This window comes from Pelodiscus sinensis, chromosome 5 (assembly GCF_052426305.1).
Source record: "Pelodiscus sinensis isolate ZL-2025 chromosome 5, ASM5242630v1, whole genome shotgun sequence".
Classification (NCBI taxonomy): Eukaryota; Metazoa; Chordata; order Testudines; family Trionychidae; genus Pelodiscus; species Pelodiscus sinensis.
Window position 1 is genome coordinate 110,376,301 of NC_143056.1, and position 14,797 is coordinate 110,391,097.

At 42.0% G+C, this 14,797-nt stretch overlaps 1 protein-coding gene across 3 annotated transcripts; it reads left to right on the plus strand.

The window, feature by feature from the left end:
- Positions 1–4,041: 4,041 nt before the first annotated feature.
- Positions 4,042–9,659, plus strand: CALCB (calcitonin related polypeptide beta). Of its 3 annotated transcripts, none has more exons than XM_006126304.5 (5): positions 4,042–4,157; positions 5,421–5,516; positions 5,753–5,884; positions 8,847–9,034; positions 9,412–9,659. In XM_006126304.5, the coding sequence occupies exons 2-4, from the start codon at positions 5,431–5,433 to the stop codon at positions 9,007–9,009; spliced, it is 381 nt and encodes a 126-aa protein (XP_006126366.2). In that variant the 5' UTR covers positions 4,042–4,157; positions 5,421–5,430; the 3' UTR covers positions 9,010–9,034; positions 9,412–9,659. The 3 variants fall into 3 exon arrangements, with proteins under 3 accessions (XP_006126366.2, XP_006126367.2, XP_025042035.2); XM_006126305.5 differs by having other exon boundaries at positions 8,850–9,034; XM_025186250.3 differs by lacking the exons at positions 8,847–9,034; positions 9,412–9,659 and adding an exon at positions 6,726–7,281.
- Positions 9,660–14,797: the final 5,138 nt, after the last annotated feature.

A 14,797-nucleotide genomic window follows, 5' to 3' on the forward strand; every position in this document is an offset into this window, starting at 1 on the left:
AAATATAAACCCAAGGTAATTCACAGTGAAATAATAATGGGCATTTATATAAAGCCATTTACTGCATACTGCAGTTGAACTCGGAAACTCGAAAGTGAAATAAAACATCGAAGTCCTCTCTGAATCCGTAACGACCATTAAAATCCTGAACCCAGTGAAATTTTTTTAGCGTTTAGAAAGACGTGGATTCCTGGGCATCTGAGGAAGCCACTTGAGGCTGATTTACAATCATGCAGTTATAAGGTCAACACGTACAAAGTGTGCGGTTTATAAACGGGTGCATTACATAACCGTTATTCCTAAAGTGAAGTTTGGTAATAGAAAACCAAAAATGAGCACTAAAAAATCATCGATGCCTTTTTTATAGGTAGCCAGAGAATTGTGTGCACCTTTTAACGTGTTTTCGCTGTCATCGAGCATCTTTATACTTTAGACTTAAAAATAAAATTAACAAATCTGCACATATTTTGCATTTATCTTGTTCCTTCACACTCTATCAATTGGTACATAAATATGTTTAGTACAACAGGATGTACCCCTGTAATTATACTTTGGGTACAAGTCAGATTATAGAAAGTTAGGCTCCTAACCCCAGATGAAGGCAGATAAATGAATAGCCTGATTTTCAAAAGTGCGGCGCGCAGATGCTTGAAATACATGTCTAATCTCGGAAATGAGGATTAGGGAGTCTAATTACCCGATATAAAGTGTTAGCCATAGTCTGTAAAACGTTTATGCAATTTCACCAGAAATGGAGTGTTAGTCTCATTGCCAGATATTAACTAAACCTAAAATAAAAGTCACGCATCTGATGTTTTTAAGCACGTGTACACAGTAGTTTCAAACAAGAGGAAATAATGAAATAGAAATTAATGTCTCTAAAGAAATCTGTTTAGTAAATGGAGACGTTTCGAATAAATATGGAATAATATTTCTGTGCAGGAACAGTCTCTTAGTTTTTCAGCTCATTCTTGAAAGCTTTAATATTGTGGACACATGGTAGGATGGTTTAGTGCGGTGGTAGGACGCGGCAATCCTTCTATAGGTTTTCTCGATCGATGTCAGAAGCAGGGCGGTCCTTTGGAATTTCTCAGGTCCAAAGCTGTCTGGGTTAGGAGCGAGATAGTTTGGCTTCTGTCTTAGTAATTATGTCCATGTCTGATCATTTCATATTATATGTCTACAGAGTATCATCTCGACAAACAAACTGAAACGCTTAAAAGGTTTTCAGGGTAAGTCTCCGGGGTGCAATGAAAAGGCTTTTTCTGCTTTAAGCACTGAGAAGCAATCAGCCTGATGCAACTCTCGTCTCCCTCTCCAGCGCTCCCAGAGGGAGACTTCTCGGTAACTACTCTCCCTCCTCCAGACTCCCCGTGTCACCGTTACACAGGAACCAATTCCCGGATTCCTGCCAAAAGCGCACAGCCAAATGGTCTCCCTTCCAGCCGCCTCCCAATTATTCTCTTTTAGATGAATGGGAAGGGAACAACTTGCTTGCCTGACATTCGGGTTCCATCTTGAACCCGGGATCCGCGAGCTGCAGAGTGCCACGCCGTGTTCTTGTTAAAGAGCCCCTCTATTCCCTCTCCTGTGAGGGAGGGAGTGTTATTAGCAGAATGTATCTGCACTTTGGTACTTGGAAACTCCGGCGCCCATTGTGTAAGCAAAGTAAAAGGAAAACGTTCTACTTACCGACAGGAGTAGTCTCCATAGCACAATGGGAACATAACGCACGGGAGAAGAAACGCAATGTTTATTGGGATGATGCAAACAGAAAGTGGTTTATCCCTATTTGTTGCGGTTGGCAGAACCCATTATCGCCCTTACCGCTTTTCTGAAATGAAGAAAAGACCCATCGAGAAAGTACACACCTTAATTGAAATTTTCCACCGGAAAAACTAATCGCTGTCCGCTCTTTTCCTTGGGATGGGCTTGGGTCAATGTGCGTGTGTGCAAAACAGCTTTACAAACATACAGTAAATCCAACCGTCCTGTCATGGAGCAGGTGTACAAACTCTAGACACTCCTACAAAGCCATTAGACAGTGACTAAGCGCCCCTTTCAGTGTGATTCATTTGACCCTGTAGCTTGAGCCGCTTGGCTCGGGCAGAGGCTTCTCCACTGCAGATGTAGCTCTTCGCTTTCGAAGTGCCCAGGAAAAGGGAAGCAGCTGGAGAGCTGCCGAAACGTGACCACTTCAACTCTGGAATGGGGAGGGGGGGGGGGGAGCCTCAGATGCGAGACGCACTGAGAGCACGTCCAGCTGCTCCAACTACCTTGCCCAAAGGGAGCTGCCAATCTAATGGTATTATGGCAATCCGGAAAGCCAGGGGTCGTAGCAAAACTGACTCAATCACGCAGGCTACAACATCTGCTAGAAATCCTCCCCTGCGAGAGAAGGTGGTCGGGCCAGTCCCACTGTTTGTACACTTTCTGCGAACTAGAGATGGGTTAGTACGTTACTTCTCAATATCAGGTGCTACCGTCGGTAAACCAGTAGTTCCGGGTACATTTCCTCTTGGGTGTATAGTAAATAAACTACGACTCTGAAATGCGTGTCGCAGAAGACAATGCAAGTAAAATTTTCACTGAATCCTGTTCGATTCAATGCATGTAAAAACTGTCCTCTAAAGAATGCATCCCAAACCCCAATCTAAACCAGTCCTGTTCAATGAACAACCAGAGAAGAGTGAATGGTCACCATGCAACTATTAGCTTTGACTAGAAGTCCCTGTAAGGAAGGGAAGCAGTCTCGTGTCTCCTCAGTCTTAATCAGCATCTTTCTTCAGAGTAGTTTCCCACAAATCTGCCTACTCCGCTAGGTTGCGCTATTCTTCATGTAACTCCGGAGATACATACAATTCTTGATCTCACACCCGGTGGAAAGTGAATGTAATGGTCGGAGAATAATTATTTTACAAGATGCTTGAGGTTTAACTCTCAAGTTAGTTTTCATTGCAAAGTTAAGAATGCGAACTATGCTGCGAGAAGAAGACTTACTCATGGCGGAGACTTGTAGAAGAGAGGAAAAATGGAAATTGTTCTTCGTGGTGGACAGAGAGTCACTTTTCTTCATTATAGAAGGAAGGCCTGATTTAACATACACTGAAATCAGAACGAAGATTCGCATTAATTTCAGTGGGCTCTGTGCTTTCCATTAATGTGTGATTTTTAATTTAAGTTAGTTTACATTTTCCCCTTCTCTCCCGTACACTTGGCCAAATACAAATGTACACTAGATACCAGGGACTATGGAAACTATCCTAACTTGGCAATCAAAGGCTGGAACCTGAAAACTTAGTCCTTTGAGGTCAGAGGAACTACCCAAGTGAGTAAAGCTTTGAAGGATCGACTTCAAGATACCAAAGGGAAACTTTTCTAATATGATAAACATAACAAACTTATTTGTTCCGGATAATATATTCGTAATCGATAGAATTAAGCTTATTTAATAACATACAAATTCCCATTCATTAGGGGACTAGTGAAGTAGTTTGTTCATTGATGTTTTACTTCGTAGCGAAACATACAATTATACTATTATAATATGTTCGTAAATAATAAATATTAAATTGCCGTATTCCATGTATGCAATTACATTACTGTAGCTACCCATTTGCAGACTAAAGATTATTGTTCACGGTCCTTTATTCTGTCTGCAATGCGGTATTTTTTGCAGTAGATGTCGCTTCTAATAAGTAAATAACCTATCCTTTGAATTTTTCATGAAAAAGATGTGGTACTTTTTGAGGGGGTAAGGAGGTGGACTGGACATTATTAATGACTCGAGACGATTTCATTAATCGTCTGATGTGAACCCTCTTTCCTGGAGGAGGGGGGTTCGGTGACCTCAGTGCAAATAAACCTATCGCATGGAGCCAACTGACTAGCAAATTTTGTGAATGGAATACTCGGTGACCGGAGGATGACGTAATCCGAGAGCTGTGGGTTTCGTGCCCAGTTGTGGATTGGCTGCATTTTGCTAACAGACCTTGTGATTGGCTGGCTAGTGCCGGTCAAACGCCTACACATTTTTACCCTGGCGGTAGATATAAAAGGAGGGTACTTGGGCATTGAACAGCATCACGATTTAGAAACATATATTGAGGAAACCTCCACCACGTTTCGCTGTTACTGAACAAGCTTTGCATTTCAAGGTAAGCACGCATTTTCTTATTCTTTTCTTAAATCTAGAGTTTGGTTTAACTCTAGATTTAAGAAAAAGAATCTGCCGTGTTTGAAGCTGTACGTGTGCTCAAGAAGGTCTTTAGCTGATGCTGTTAAAGCTTGTGATGCCTTTCATTATTTTAATTTGTTTTCTCGGTGCGTTCAGAGAACGCATAGTTTTGAATCTGCTAGATTGCGTATGCGTTGCTGACTTTCTCAAAATAAAATACATTTAAAATACGAAGATAAAGAAATGCACAATCCCATTGCAATAATTAAAAGCAATTGATACGGAATATTATCATACTTTTTATATGAAACAACACTAGTCTCTACATTACTGGGCTGCATAACTTTTTTTCTTTTGTAATCATTGTGAGCTTTTCGTAAAATCTGTTATAAAATGGAAGAAAATTACAACCTTCATCGTATGTTAGCTAACAATATATGCTATAGGTTGTAATAGATGTTTTAATTTATGAGTGAAAAGTGAAGTTAGTCTAAAGATGTTTAAATAAAGTTATGTGTCAGAAGTTCTTCAAGATATATGTTAATTTTTCTACTCTCTTGACTTGAGTTCATTTGAGAGATTTATCTTCAGTCACATTTTTGGGATTTTTATTAAAATTAATTTAAAGGGAACATTTTAATAATTTTATCTAATCTGTATTTGAGTTTGAAGATTAGTGTGTAAACTGTATAAAGAAGTAAGCAGTCTTTAATGTACTGATTTCTAAACAAGCTCAATTATTTTTGAATTTAAAATTAAACAGAGTAATTCAAATGTATTAATCTTCTGCAAAAATGAGACTACAGAAAAGTATTGGTCATATTTATATTTTAAACATGACTATAATTTAGTTTTGATACTTTTTTAATGGCATTTCAGGTACTATAAATGTTATTTTGTCCAGTTAGCTTGGAGGCATTAAATGTATGGAATTAAGTGTAGTTCTTCAACTACTGGGTAGAAGGGACATGTTTCCCATCAGCTTATAGAAAGACCTGCATTAATTTAAATCCAATTTTAGTTATATCTTGATCAAAATCCTAATTCTGAAAAACTTCAACTATTACATTTGATCATATAAAAAATCCTGAATATTATTTTTAAAAAAACTAAAGCAAAAAAACCAAAGCAAATTAACAGCTTACTACTAAGTGTGCCTAAAGAAAGATGGCATTTTTAGTAGATCTGATAAGATTGAGGAGGTTGGAAAATGGCCATTGTTTGATGTGACTCTTTGTTGTAGAGAGGACATTATGGTTATGCTGAAGATTTCATCGTTCCTTGCGGTTTATGCCTTGGTTATGTGCCAGATGGATAGCTCCCAGGCAACTCCACTCAGGTAAGAACCAGAGAGTTGTGAACACTCATGAGTTTCAGAGCATTGAATCTGAACAGAAAGGAGATATTTAGTTTTCTTTCATGGTGGCATATAAGAAGTGGATTATAGTAAAGGAGAAAGTAGGAGGAGGAAATTTAGCCTTTTTGGCAAGCTCATATTTTAACATGCAATAGATTACTTATCTACTGTGCAGGGGACTGAGCTGTATTCATGCTGTCTTGCTTGTCTCCACATAGACCTGGCTTAGACTCTAAAACAGATCGAGTGACGCTCAGTGATTATGAAGCTCGAAGGTTATTAAATGCATTGGTAAAAGAATTTGTTCAGATGACAGCGGAAGAACTGGAACAGGCGAGTGAGGGGAACAGGTAAGGGCTACTGCTCTGAGGATATGCACAGATCCTGGGGAAGCGGAATCACCCTGTGTATGCATTTGTTTTCCCACAAGAGCCATCTCAGCAGACACTCAGGCAGGCTAAGATTTTGCTCTCCCTTGGGACTGCAGATGACCTTGTACAATACTTGGGAGGGGATAGTACTGCAGAAATGTTTTCCTGTGTCAGTATCAGGAGGATGGTTTCCACTTAGTTAACTTGCTTTTATCTGTTTTTGCAATCAAGAGACAATTAAAAAAAAAAGCCGTTGGAGGGTGAGTTGAACTTCATGGAGGGGGTTGTATTAAAATATGGCAGCAAGAGGTATGTTTTCCTGATGTAGTATTGAGGGCTATTCGATGGCTCCTGGATTCTCTGTCACGATAGTGCATGCTGTCCTGAGGCATGGAAGGCCATTGGCTGAAGCTGGGGCATCCTAATAGTGCACGCAGCGCCACCCTTTCCCTCAGGGCCAAGGCATGCAAGTACATTTGCATTAAACACAATGAATTTCTATTGCAAAGCATGTTAATGAATGAGAGACTGAACAGCATGTCTACGACATTAGAAGATAAATCTCCTATTCTTTGACAACCAGCATCCAAAAAATCTAATCAATTTGCTTGATAAGTAAACAATATTCATTTTGTTTATGATAAACCTCTGTTGTTACTCTGATTTTATGTGTATGGCATCCTTCCCCCTTTGCATGACATGAGTCTGAGGGGACTTTTTCTTTTCTTTTCGTCTCCTAATTATAATTTTTATCTAGGTATGTAATGCATGAGTATGCATGATTTATATTACTTTTTTGGCATGTTTTTTCCCCTTGCAGCCTGGATAGACCTATTTCCAAACGCTGTGCCAGTCTGAGTACTTGTGTGCTGGGCAAACTGTCTCAAGAATTGCACAAATTGCAAACTTACCCTCGTACTGACGTCGGGGCTGGAACTCCTGGCAAGAAAAGGAATGTGCTGAGTGACCTGGAAAATGAACGCTATGCAAACTATGGGGAATCCCTGGGAAACAACTAGACATGCTTATTTCCACCTTTCTCCTTTTTTTTTAACTTGATGCATGTGGATCTAACCTTGATTGCTAATTTTGCTATGTTATTTTGATCCTGTTTTTGACAGAGAATGTCTGAGATGGACTTAAAATTAGGAAGATAAAGAACATTACACACATACCAAGTTAGAAAAAAAACCTACCGGTATACACCAAATAAAAATAATTAACAGCATTGCCTTGAGATTTCAAATGATTTTCTTAGGCATCTATTTAAAAAAATCTAAAGAAAGCTTTTCATTTCTGGCTATTACATGTACAGATAAACTCTTCTTTCATGCCTGCTCATGCACTTGTTCAATAAACCTATTTTTCTATGAGGATTAGGCCTATTGTTTTATTTGTGTTGGAATGCAAGCTTGCTAGACAAAGCCAGGAAAGTTTTACTAATCTTTTCAGAAATGAAGAGTAGAACAAAAGTTGTATAATAATTTAATTCCAGAATAGTTGAACTGTTGTACTATGTTCTTATATAGTGGGAGAACCCCTAACACTTTTAACCGCGTTCTATATGTATGTATGCATATATAATTAGTCACTTGTATGAACTGTTGAAATGGCTAAGCATCAAGAAATGCATATATTAATTAGTGTGAAAACACTAGAAATGTAATCTAGATTGTAATCTCTTCTCATTGAATTCATCCAGGTAAGAATGTTAATATTTCTTTTTCATTTTCCTTAAAATTGTTTACATGAAAAGTCTTTACAGTGATGTATTAACATGGATCACTGTTTCTTTTTTTACTATGTATAGTAGTTTTAGAAATTACCTGTGAGATAGACTTATATATTAAAAGATTGAAAAGGGGGACCTTTTATGTCTGGGTAAATCATTTAAAATCTTGTTTTCTGTTAATTGAATACAATGATTTTTAGATTTAGTGCTGCTTTTTGTACATCTTTAACTCTCTCCTCTTCCCCCCCCCCCACCCGTAGAGCATATATTTTACAACAAGGGAACCGTTCAGAAAACAATTGTATTTGGACACAAGTAGTAGTGCTGTGGCACCTTGGAGACTAATACAAATATATAGTATAATAAGCTTTCGTGGACAAAACCCATTTCATTAGATGAGCTGGAGTCATTTATTGGGACATAAGCTTTCATGGGCAGGAACCCATTGTTAGGTGCCTCGTTGTTTTTGCTGAAACATTAACATGGCTATCCCTCCAAAATTCTTCTATGGTACTGTTTCTATGGTCCTAACTCAGGCAACATTTCCATTTATATCAGTAGGAGATCAGCTTGAATAAAGACTATAAAAGCATGTTCTCTAAGGTTCCAATCCAGCAAAACACCTAAGCATGTGCTTAATGCTAAGCTAGTGAATAGCCCCATTAAAGTCAATAGGATCACTAAAATGATTATTGCTCTGCTCTGTGAATGCCTAAATAAAGAACTAAGCTATTTAAATACTGCAATCAGATATATGAAAGAAGAAAAATGACTGGAAAATTATTTTTAAAACGTAGCACCTTCTTACTCTAAGTTTTTGCTATGTTACTCCATCAGCGCTACAGAACCTACCTAGGTGAGGCCTAGCTAGATTATTTTACTACTTATGCATTATCAACAGTTGTCTATTAAGTCTGTTGGTGGGAATGGAGTTGATCAATTGTTGAGGGCATATTTTGTCTACAGAACTTTAACTATTGGTGACATGGATAAGAAAGAAAGAGCCCAGTTTGAATTTCACAACCTGAGTTGAGTCTGTAGCTAGAAAAAGAAACATTTTTAACTTTTAAACTAAGTGTACAATATACAAATCCTTGAGATGCAATAAATATGGGACTCTGCAATTGCATTTTTATAGATATATTTTTTCAGGTAAAACTACATTTTATTGATTTTAAAGTGTTTTTATTTTTATTTTATTTTGAAAAGCAGTGTAACAGCACAGAAAAGGGCATGCAACACAGCAACCTGTGTGACCCACCGTCTAGCAGACTTCCTCAGCAGGTCAGGAGGAGTTGGCAAGAACAACTTTGTACCTACCAATGTGGGATCTAAAGCTTTTGGCAGGCGAAGAAGAAATGTTCAAATATAAACATCTGGATGACATGTGGAATATGGTAAACACACTGCAATATATGTAGAATCTAGACATCCTTTGGTAATGTTATCATTATTAATATCTTACTGACAATTCCTGTTTAGATGAATAATATATTTGTTTTCTAGATCCTAGAAGTAAACCATAATAGTGAATACAAATGTGTGTTACAAATCTAGGTATACATAATTTAAATAGTTCATCCACTCTTTTTTTTTTTTCAAAGTAAAATGAAAAGTTTAAATAATCCGTTGTAATGAATGCCAGATCACCTTATAAGACAAAGCCAGTTGGTTCAATAAATAGTTTGTTATCAGTGGATAGCTATGCATTGTACCAAAATAAATATTTCAATGTCAATATTTTGGTAATTTTGTATTTCTTTCTTTATTTCAGATTGCCATGAAATAGAAATGTTAACTCCCTTTTGTTTCTAATGAAAGCAACTCTTCTCCATAAATCAATAAAGCCAAACAGAAGACTCTTTTTTTTTTGCATCCTCCTAATATTTAAAAATGTTTTGTTAAAAACAAATGAAAGCACTTCTGTTATGTGTAGTACAAAAGAATCTAATTACTCCAGTTAAATTATTGTATATTCTTTTTATATGCAATTCTATTTCAAATAAAATGTGATAGCATCTATTATTTATTTATCTATCTTCTAGCATATATGTGAAATGTGACCCATGCTATTTATCTGGGCAATACTGCCAAATCTCGGGGATTACACAAAATTGCTGCCTATCAAGGCATATCTGTAAAATATGGTGTGCTGTGCCTTGATGTAAAACATTGAACTGACATGATTGTACAGTATGTTTAAAAACACTTCAATATTGTATCATTTGTGAATTTAAGCAAGATTAAAAAAGTATTTTAGATACATTTGAATTGAGAAACTGATTTTTCATTTAAACAATTTTATTGTTAGTTTATTGCATACGTTTTTTTGGAAACATCTGGCATTAGCCCAAAGTTGAAAACAGATTAGAAGGATGATTGGCCTGCTATCATATGGTACTTCCTATGTCTTATCTAATTATAGACTTTAATGTGGTTCTTGAGAACTTAAGTTGGCATGTTCAGAATAAAGAAAACATTTTCCTTTTTACAAATTCATGGAGCAGTAGCTCAAAAATTATTACAAAATGATTAAACAGAATAACCCCCCTACAATTCCCTCTGATAGTAACTAACAATCACAAAACACTAGAACTGGAAGGGATCTCGAGTCTAGTCCCCTGCCCTCGTGGCAGGACCAAGCACCTTCTAGATAATCCCTGACAGGTGTCTGTCTAACCTGCTCTTGAATATCTCCAGTGATAGAGATTCCACAACTTCCCTAAGCAATTTATTCCAGTGTTTAACCACCCTGACAGTTAGGAAGTCTTTCCTAATGTCCAACCGAAACTTCCCTTGCTGCAGTTTAAGCCCATTGCTTCTTGTCCTATCATCAGAGGCCAAGGAGAACAATTTTTCTCCTTCTGCCTTGTAACACCCTTTTAGATATTTGAAAACCACTATCATGTCCCCTCTCAGTCTTCTCTTTTCTAAACATTCCCAATTCTTCATAATGTATAGAGCAAGACAACATAGTTGTGTATAGCCTCTTTCATGCTATCTATTTCTCCGTAAATGATTTACAGAGTTAAATAATGTGAGGATAGACAAAGGAGAAAAGATATGAATTCAGCTGAGTTTGAAATCAGAGAATAAATGAGGACAGAGATTCAGGAAGGCCATTACAGACTGAAGGAACTGCAAAGAAGTAATTTATTTGATTAATCAGTGTTTGAGATGTGTCTATTCAGGGGTATGGGCTAGATGAACTGAAGAACAGAGTGGAGCAAGGAGAAATTAGAAAAAATCCATGGGTGGTTTTAAAACACCCTTTAACAAATGTGGGTCCTTTCTTCTACAGAAGGAAGTTGCTGACTTTTCAATATGCTGGATGGGCTAGATATTTTGTGTATAGCTACGGTGTGCATTTGTTATAGCAGTGTGTACAGTATATACGTGGATATAAATAGCTGTGTAGGTGGTGAGGCACTGCTTAGGAGAGTAAAGAGGCACTTGATTCCTATGGGTGTGTACCCTACATGGCTTTCCACTTGCCCAAGCAGTGCCCCATATCTACACTGCTATTTTAAGCAGTGAAACATTCCACTATTCCCTTGCAGCTAGAGCCTTCCCCCATTTCAAGGAAAGACACTTTAGCAGCAGCCAAAGACCCTTGCAGAAGGGAGGCAATAAGGAGACCCTTTTCCCCTGCCTCCCTCCTGCCAGAGTCTTTCCTCGCTACAGATCTGTTGACTAAAGGTGTGTGTAGAAGCAGGGAGCCAGTTCTGTCAACAAAAAAGGCCTCCAGGAAGAAGCCTTGGTGGACAGTCTAGCCTTTACAGGTACAGCACCTCTGTGGTTCCTGGCCACAACCTCTTGAAGGCACAGGCACCCATAGTGGCCTTGCTGTCCGGCAACTAGCCAGAGCACCCATGACAGCCATGTCCCAGCTTCAAGGTCCCCCTGGCCCTTCTCGGGACAGAGAGGAGGACCTACCCAGGGGTACCAAAAGGTGGGCACCAGCCTGGTCAGGGCCAGAAATCAAAAACCTCCTGGAGCTCTGGTCCCAGGAAGAAGCCCTGCAGGCCCTGCAAACATGCCGCAGGAATGCGGACATTTATGAGCACCTGGCCCAGGGACTGGCCACCAAAGGGCACCACTCCCGCACCATGGCAGAAGTGAGGGCCAAGGTAAAGGAGCTGTGGCAGGGATATGCCAGGGCCCGGGACCAGAGCTCCCTCTCCGGGGCAGCCCCCGAGACCTGCCCTTACTACAAGGAGTTGGAGCAGATCCTGGGCAGTGGGAAAGCCCAGACTCCACTCCTGAGGGAGGAAGACCAGGCATGAGAGGTGAGAGAGCTGCACCAGGAGGATTAAGAAGAGGAGGCAGCAGAGATCCAGACCCCAGAGGCCTCCCAGGTGTCCGTGGACATCGGGGAGGGAACATCAGGTGAGTGCTTTGAGGGGTCATCACACAGGCGGGTTGGCAGTGTGGGAGGCCAGTTAGCGCCATTGCCACTGTGCAGCCCCTGTGAGGCTTTCAGGCTGCTGCCCAACTCACACGCAGTGTCATGTGTAACACCCACGAGTCTCCTGTCCAAAGGAGAACCCCTGACAGCCACGGCATGCCCTCGGCAGCAGCAGGGGAGCACACAGACATTGATTGTCTCCTCCTGTTTTCCTCCATAGCCGGACCCTCTACCCAACAGGGGAGCACCACACCTGCCCCACCACCATCCCGGACCTGTGGCACCCGCAGGCACTGGCGTATGTACACGGACCTGCTGAGGGAGCACGTTGTGGCCCTGCACGACCTCAACAGGACCCTCCAGCAGAGGATGCAGGCAGAGGCCGAGTGGCGCACCAAGGTGCTGGACAAACTAGTCCAGCAGTGCACTGCCATCTGTGCCACAATGAGGGAGGTCTTCAACTTGCCTGCTCCTGTCACAGGCACCGCTCCTCCTGCACGCCAGGTCCCTGCTCCCCCTGCTCCTCCAGTCTCTCCTTCCCCCGTGTCCCCTTTCCCCCAACTCCTCCAGCCCCTCCGCACCCCCTAGCCCCTCCTTCTCCCAAGCCCTCACAGGCCCAACAGCTGCCCCCCCCCCCCCCCCTCTGCCCAGGCCAGGACTAGGTCTCGCTCCATCCGAACCCAAGGCTGTGGCGATTCCAGGACACAGGAGGGTGGCAGGACCCTGCGATCAGGGAAGCAGCGTCCTACTTGAGCCCCCCTCCCCCTCCAGGTTTTCAGTCCCCTACCACCCCTGTTAAAGGTCACTTCAGTTATATAACAAAATCTTTATTTTTGAGTGAAAGATTTACCTTTACACATTTGAACAGTACACAGAGAATTCTTTTTTAAACGGCCCATTTTCTTTACAGATAGTGTTTCTAATACAAAATTAATGTCTGTGTATAAAGAAAACAGGCTGTGTATGTATTCTTTATGGGAAGAGGGTGAGGGTAGTGGAGGGACAGGTGGGGTGGGTCAGGCCAACCCCCCCGTGGGGGAGGCCATGGGGAGAGTCAGTGGGCTCCTTCTGAGAATTTCTCCCTCAGGGCGCCTTGGGTTTGGACATCAGCATGGCGGATGGCAGCGGTCCGGGGCTGCTGAAATGGCCTGTCCTCGCCATCAGCACCTGTCCCCCTCCCTGGCAGGAAGGCCTCCCCTTTCCTCTCCACCAGGTTATGGAGAGCGCAACATGCGGCCACTACCTACGGGATGCTGCATTTGCCCATCTCCAGCCGTGTGAGGAGGCAACGGAACCTACTTTTCTTCTGGCTAAGATGCATGTTGAAAAGCTCCTTGCTTGCATCCAGGTGGCCGGTGTAGGGCTTCATGAGCCACGGCATCAGAGGGTAGGCTGCGTCGGCCACTATGGACACCAGCATCTGCATGTCCCCGAGTGCAAGAAAAATGGGGGAAAAATGTTCCTGCCTGCAACCTGTGGTACAGGTAGGAGTTCCGGAATATACAGGCATCATAGGCATGTGCAGTACATTTCATTAGGGTGTGCACCCAGGGAATTTTATTTTTTATTTTTTTTAAAGGCAAACATTTATTGAATACTCAATCATAAAGGACATGCTGTGAGCAAATGCAGGCTCTCTGTACATTTCTACCTTTGGCGCTTATTGCATAATACAACAATCCATACTTTAAAACTTAAAGAGCGTATCGTGTGATTAAATTAAAACGCAAAGCCACTTTTTTTTGAGACATTAGCACAAATGTTCCTGGGCACACCCAGATACCCCTGCGCACACTTATGACGGGCATTACGTGCCCGCCCCGACCACTTGACACAAATGTCCATAAAGTGTCCCCGGTGATCGACCAGGGCCTGCAGCACCATGGAATAGTAGCCCTTCCGGTTTATAAATTGGGCTGCTCGATGGGGCGGTGCATGGATTGCGATGTGTGTCCCATTGAGGGCTTCTCCGCAGTTTGGGAATCCAAGGGTGGCAAACCCGGCAATGATGTTGTCCAGGTCCCGGAGACGGACAAGCCTCTTCAGCAGCTTCGCATTGATTGCCCTCATGACCTGCAGCACAAGACAAATAGACAGACAAAAATCAGGGAGTTAGAGAAGTTACCTAAGTGCTTGGGGTGGGGAATCCTCCCCCCCTCCCAACCCAACCCTCCCCTTGTCAGGACACCCCCCTCCCCTGCATCAGAGCAGGGGTGGCTCAGGAGCGGCCTCCAAGTGCCACTCCATCCCCCACTCCCTCTTGCCCTTGCCTGGCAGTCCCCCTTTCTAACCCCCCCACTCAGCAAGGCCTGTCCCCCGAAGGTGATTTACCTCCAGCAAGACGGGCCTGACTGTAGACCTCCCCATGCCAAACTGGTGTCCCATGGAGCGGTAGCTGTCGGGGGTGGCCAGCTTCCGCAGGGCGATTGTGACCCACTTCTGCTGGGGAATGGTGGGCCGCAGGTGGGTGTCCTGGTACAAGCCAGGCAAACAGCTCCTGGAATGTGGCCTTCCGCATCTGGAAGTTGTGGAGCCAGCGGTCGTCATTCCAGAGCTGCATGATGAGCCGGTCCCACCAGTCCGAACTTGTCTCGTGCCTCCAAATCTGCCTGTCTCCAAAAAAGTTTGGGGTCAAGGACAGAGCTCCTGCATCCTGGAGGAGGGTCTCCTTGGTATGGTCTGGGTCCATATGGGGCAGGAGATTCATGACAGAGTCATACAGATGCAACAGAAGCTGCAGTATGGCAGTGTG

Excerpts from the sequence above, each read along its gene's own strand:
- CALCB (XM_025186250.3), top strand. The coding sequence starts at position 5,431 with ATGGTTATGCTGAAGATTTCATCGTTCCTTGCGGTTTATGCCTTGGTT. Across the intron at positions 5,517-5,752 it reads TCCCAGGCAACTCCACTCAG|ACCTGGCTTAGACTCTAAAA; the intron begins GTAAGAACCAGA and ends GTCTCCACATAG. Across the intron at positions 5,885-6,725 it reads CAGGCGAGTGAGGGGAACAG|CCTGGATAGACCTATTTCCA; the intron begins GTAAGGGCTACT and ends TTCCCCTTGCAG.